Source organism: Myzus persicae, unplaced genomic scaffold (assembly GCF_001856785.1).
Source record: "Myzus persicae strain clone G006 unplaced genomic scaffold, MPER_G0061.0, whole genome shotgun sequence".
Classification (NCBI taxonomy): domain Eukaryota; kingdom Metazoa; phylum Arthropoda; class Insecta; order Hemiptera; family Aphididae; genus Myzus; species Myzus persicae.
In genome coordinates this window covers 39,610-45,928 of record NW_019100550.1, presented here as the reverse complement: position 1 = coordinate 45,928, position 6,319 = coordinate 39,610, and the positions used below count along the sequence as shown (strand labels likewise).

At 31.2% G+C, this 6,319-nt stretch overlaps 2 protein-coding genes across 2 annotated transcripts; one reads left to right on the top strand and one right to left on the bottom strand.

Moving 5' to 3' along the window:
* Window positions 1-25: 25 nt before the first annotated feature.
* On the top strand, window positions 26-1,735 carry LOC111032475 (uncharacterized protein K02A2.6-like). Its single transcript, XM_022312837.1, has one exon. It carries the CDS (start codon window positions 26-28, stop codon window positions 1,733-1,735), a length of 1,710 nt encoding a protein of 569 aa, XP_022168529.1.
* Window positions 1,736-1,818: 83 nt separating this feature from the next.
* LOC111032492 lies at window positions 1,819-3,500 on the bottom strand. Its single transcript, XM_022312862.1, has 2 exons — window positions 2,668-3,500; window positions 1,819-2,277 (listed from the first exon to the last, which is right to left on the bottom strand). Exons 1-2 carry the CDS (start codon window positions 3,110-3,112, stop codon window positions 2,099-2,101), a joined length of 624 nt encoding a protein of 207 aa, XP_022168554.1. The 5' UTR covers window positions 3,113-3,500; the 3' UTR covers window positions 1,819-2,098.
* Between the last annotated feature and the right edge of the window lie 2,819 nt (window positions 3,501-6,319).

Here is a 6,319-nt window from a genome sequence, read left to right as displayed (position 1 = left end):
TAATTATTATCAAGGTTATATTCCAATGTCATCGACTATTTTAGCCGCATTATATAATTTGACAAAAAAAAATGTTAAGTGGATTTGGTCAAAAGAGTGCGAATCAGCATTTAAAAGAGCGAAATCAGTTTTAAAAGAAAGTCAGTTATTAGTTACTTATAACCCAGATTTGCCATTAATTTTGACGTGCGATAGCTCTAGTTATGGCGTGGGTGCAGTACTAAGTCATATAATAGATAAGGAAGAAAAACCTATCGTGTTTGCATCGAGTACATTATCGGCAGCTGAAAAAAATTATTCTCAAATCGATCTTGAGGCATTAGCTATTATATTTGGAATAAAAAAATTTCATAAATATTTGTTTGGTCGAAAGTTTATTTTAGTATCGGATCATTTGCCGTTAAAGACATTATTTAATCAAAACAAAAATATTCCAGTACATGCTTCGTCAAGACTTCAGAGATGGGCTATAATATTATCGGGTTATGATTATGAATTTCAATATAGAAAGGGGTCAAACATAAATAATGCTGATGCGCTATCGAGATTACCTATAGAGGGAAATATTGATGAAGATTTAGGTTCAATAATGTTAGTTGAACAGTTACCATTAACGTTTCACGAAATAGCAAAGCAAACAAGTGAAGACGCTGTTTTAAAAATAGTTTGTGAGCAGGTTAAGTCGGGTTGGGTTGGCCATAAAAATTATAAAAACGAGTTAGAACCATATTTTCGTAGGAGGTCCGAGTTATCAATTGAAAAGGAATGTTTAATTATAGGAAATAGAGTTGTAGTTCCAAATATATTAAGACAGCAAGTGTTAAATATTTTACATAAAAACCACCCAGGTATAGTACGATCAAAAATGTTAGCTCGATCTTATGTATGGTGGCCAAATATATATAGTTGTATTGAAAAGTATATAAAATGCTGTTCACAATGTCAGTTTAATCAAAACGATAAAAGTAAGAAGGATAAAATTTTTGTCCCCTGGCCGAAGTCAGAAAAACCATGGCAGCGTATACATATTGATTTTTTGGACGTATATAAAATTAAGTTATTAATTCTAGTAGATAGTGGAAGTAAATGGATTGAATGTTGGGCGTTAAATAATACAACCGCAGCAATGGTAATCAGAGTTTTAAGCCGTTGTTTTTGTACTTTTGGTTCGCCTGAAATACTTGTGTGCGATAACGGACCGCCGTTTGGTTCAAAAGAATTAAAAACATATTGTATTAATAATAGTATAAGGTTATTACATTCTCCACCGTATAATCCGGAGTCAAACGGTTTGGCGGAGAGAGGGGTACAAACTATTAAGAAGATATTAATTAAGTCACTGTGTAATGAGAGAGAGATAACGAGAATGCAAACGAAAATAGACGATATATTATTGTCTTATCGAAATACACCGTCAGCTGACACAGGTTGTTGTCCAGCAGAAATTATGTTAAATTTTAAGCCGAAAACACAATTAACAGTATTAAAACCAAAAATAGGAGGGAACATTATTTTAGAGCACTCTGCAATTGGAAAATCGGAACATTTTGAAATTAATGAAAATGTGTTAGTAAAAAACCCACAAGCAAAAGGTCAAAATTGGTTACCAGGTAAAATTATGAAAGAACTGAGTGGATGCCGGTATTTAGTGATGATGAATGGAAGTGTGAAAATGGTGCATATAAATAAATTAAAATCTAGTATGTTAAGCGAAGGAATGCATCAGAGTGATTAAAAAAAAAAAAAATAATGTATTAGTTTTTAATTATTATTGATGTGTTTATATTATTATTTATTATATTATTATGTAATTATTATGTAATTATTATGTGTACAATTATAATATGTTGTTTCAGTATAATAAGAATGTGAAAGCAAAAGTAATTGAATTATAAAATGTTATTAGATTATTATTATTATTTTTAAGGAGGAATAATGATATGTATGTTACCTACCTAATTAATATTTATACTATTATGTAATCGGTATCGACGACCGCGCGATACTGCGATAGCCGTTTCATATTATAATAAACAGTCTTAATTAAATCGTACCCGCTGTAAGTTGTCTTGTCGTCCGCTGCTCCCCGCGTGTCTGTCTAAATATGTGCAAACATAATAGTGTCTTTGTCACGCTTCTCTACCGGTACGAGAAAACAACGACCCGTTTCGCGTTCAACTCCACCAAATACCCACTGGCCTTCAACGCGATGTCCTCTGTGGTATTTTCGCCTTCCGAATTTGGATTCATCAATTTCAACAATTAACCCCGGTCCACCTACATACAGAGTATTTTTTAAATTGCATTTTTGTTGCACCGAGTCACCGAGCGGGGTCACTCGCTCGCTGCGCTCACTCGGACAATTAAAAACGAAAATATCCCCCGGCTTGCTGTGCAACACCTCCCCAAGTGGGTCACAGGGTTAAGAAAATTGCATTTTTGTTGCACCGAGTCACCGAGCGGGGTCACTCGCTCGCTGCGCTCACTCGGACAATTAAAAACGAAAATATCCCTCGGCTTGCTGTGCAACACCTCCCCAAGTGGGTCACAGGGTTAAGAAAATTGCATTTTTGTTGCACCGAGCCACCGAGCGGGGTCACTCACATGCTAATTTCCATGCTCGCTCGGACTGTTTAAACTAAATTGAGTACTTAATCTTCTACTTACCGATTTTTTGGTGTCGTAGTATCATACCGTCAAATACGACTTCTCGGTGGAACGAGGCCCAATCAACAGATGATTGCCGAGCTATTTTAAGTTGATTACGAATAAATTCTAGTGACACTTTTTCGGTCCACAAATACGCGAATGTCACAATTTGATATATAGACAAGTGGGACTTTGAAAAAAAAGTGCACTTTCGGATTGATTGGTAAAAATTGCACTTCACTTTCTTTTTGCTGCTGTTGATATATGTTTGTTTGCATCGCCAAACAACACCGTCACAATAAGCTGTGCTAGGACACAATTCTAAAAAGTGTCCTTTATTACATTTTATGACATTATTTTTTGCAATAAGGCCCCAGGACTGTAAAACACTTATAACCGACATGGACAGATGGCCACTCGTTTTATGTTCGAATATTTCATAAATTTCAATGATCGATGTCATTTTAAATTTTTAACAAAATAAAATTAAAACTGAACAACAAAATACTTTAGTTTAACTCGACTAAGTAATCGATCGTAATGACGATCATGCATTTTGCTATCGGAGAAAATAGTACCTATCTATAATATTTTATCTTTTTTTTTTCTTGATATTATGATAATTAAATACACATTATTTGTATATATTTAATATGATGAATTTAATCTTAATATTATGGGTTTGTGTTTGTGTTCCACCATTAATGATGCTACTATTTTGGTAAATACCAATAATAATTTATTATATTAGCTTTATAAAATAATATAATTGTAACTACCTGTTTACCTGTATTACATTTTTTCATAAATAAGGCAACTTTTAATACCTGTAACTCTAAAACTAAGCCAGATAGCACAATTCTGACTTCACTAAAAACTTTTCCAACTAAAACTGTATATATTTTTTAAAAAAAATATTAAAAAAACTGATTTTCAGCTAATTTTAGAAAGGATTTATTATTAATTTTGAAAATGGTATTTTTCAATGTTTACGTGCAAAAACTTCAAAAGTAAGTATGTTAGGTAAGTTTTGATTTTACCAATCTATTAAGCGTTAAAAACCACACATTTCGAAAAAAAAAAATCTAAAAATATTCAATTCTAAGTATTTTTTTTTTTTTAAAATGCGCGTAACGAAAAAATGAAGTTTTTGAAGTTTTTGATCAATAACTTCAAAACTAAGTTTGTCCGGGCTTGTTTTTTTTTACATTCTTATAAAGCACCCTAAAACACACATTTTGGAAAAAAAAAATTTTTAAAAATCGATAGGTTGCTAAACTAGAATTATGCGGATGTTGTAAATCTACATATTATTTCAGATATTAATTTAATGATAATTATAATTAAAAAAACAATTTTAGATAATAGTAATTAGTATTATGGAATAATACATAGGTAAGATTTTAATTTACACAGATGACCATAACATTATAGCTATAGTTCATGTCACGATTAAAGATCGTTTAAAGTATCAACTGAAATTGCTAATAAAAACAGTTGGAATATTCACTACTGCGTGTGTAATGATGTGTAGTGAAGTATAGAAGCAGACAGCATCAGCCGCCACTCGCCACCACAGTATTTGGGATTATCATCACTATTACATACAAGCGCTAGTTTTGAATTCTCCAGCTGTTTTTAATAACGATTACAGTAGACACTTTTGCCTGATCCGTTTTGGTAACCATCCTATCCTAAATCATTTTTCATACAAAATAAAATAATAATATAATATAAAGAGTATGTTTTATGTAAGGTAACTATCGGACTTGAGCAAGTACTAGCACGTATTTTTTTTTTTATTTGAACATAACCTAACATAGTTCTTAAAATTGAATAACGTACCAATAAGCTTATTGAACTTCAATTTGTGTAGCTCTACACTTTTTAAAAAGCCCTCAGCTATTCCATCTGTTTCTATATCGGCGGCTGCTTTTTTCCAGTTTAAAAAACATGTATGAATGCCTGAAGTTTCATTTTTTGTTTCAGCTCGACTACAGATAATACAAAAGCGATTTCTGATCCCAACAAATAGCACTTTTTTTAGTTTTGTATCCAATAAAAGTGGCCTGTATATTTTAATATTTTAATTAAATATTATCAACAATTCATGCATGTATGGTTCCGGTTAAACAGGTACATAATTATTTTAATTTGATATTTAACTTAAACTAATGCAATTAATTTTTAAAAATAATTTCTGTGGACTAACACGTTATATTCCACGTTACTAAAATAATAATTATGAATGTAGAATATATAAATGTATATTGTATGACAAAAATTAATTTACCTAGCACTGCAGGCTTTACCTAACAATAGTCGAATTATTTGTACTAATTTGGGGAGACTAATATTTCAAATAAAATTTGAAAATCATATTTTAATGGGCCTTAAATAATATGGTAAACGGAAAATTGGTACGGTGATTGTGTTTTGAACAAAAGAAATGAAATAGGCGGAATATTGGTACTATAAAATATTTTATTTTCAGTGGTTCAAAAAATTAAATTAAAAAAAATGTGTCCAAAATTAAATAATTCATAATAATTCAAAATTAAATATAAATTCACAATAGTTTCCCTATGATATTTAAAAAAATGTCCATTGTAATTTCTTTATTTACGTAACTAGTAATAGTTTCATGAAGTTTATATTGAAGTGAATCATATTTTTTATTTTTTTTTCGAGATGTTAAATTATTAGGTAGTTCATGCCGTATACTTTCAATTCGCATCGTAGATTCATCTTGTTGAATACATTGTAGAACTAACCAAAATGATGGGTTGCTTGTTCCTACAAGCTTATTAAAATAATTATTCCACCCTTCGCAATAGTTATTTGTTCTATCACCACCGTTCAATGTGACATCGAATACATTCCACAAAATTGGAGAAAACATTGGGGTACCGCTAGTACCACTGACATAGATGTCATCAAAATATTTAGCCACTACCAATAGTTCTATAGGAATTATTGTGTACAAATAAGCCATTCCACTGGATACTTCATTGAGAGGTAAAAAAGCTAAAGCATTAATCATACTGCAATTTATTCTTATATTTTTGTTATTTTTATAAACAGAACTTAGACCTAGGTGTTGAATTTTTCGCCACATTGACTGGCATAAGTGAAAAAAACATCCTTTAACCTGCACACTATCACCAAATACATGTTTAGTAGCACTTATAGCTCCTATTTCGAAATCCATCACGATATATTTTGGTTTTGGATTGTTTGAAGTTTGAAGACAATTAATAACAACTTGTTGTAAAATAGTGATATACGTACTTTTTAACTTATTAGGCAAAAATGCATACACACAAGTAGATATTTGATTTTTATACTTTCCTCGTATAACATAAAGTTGTTGGAATATAGTAGTTGAGCATTTGAAAGTTCCATCCATAAACCAAGTTGCCGCGCAAGACAAAATATTTAAAGCGAAATTAGAGGCAAAAATCAAAATTCGCGAATCAGCTTGTTTATTATCAAAAATCAAAAATGGCTTAGGTTCAGCACCCATCGTTGTTTTCCACTCTTCAGGAAGACAAAAATTTGCATTTAACGGTTCATCGGGAAATTTTCTATGTCGGTAATTTCGTATGTTACGTTTTATGGAAGACAAATTTCCCAGTGTTACCGCTGTATCTTCTACAGCCATAAAATA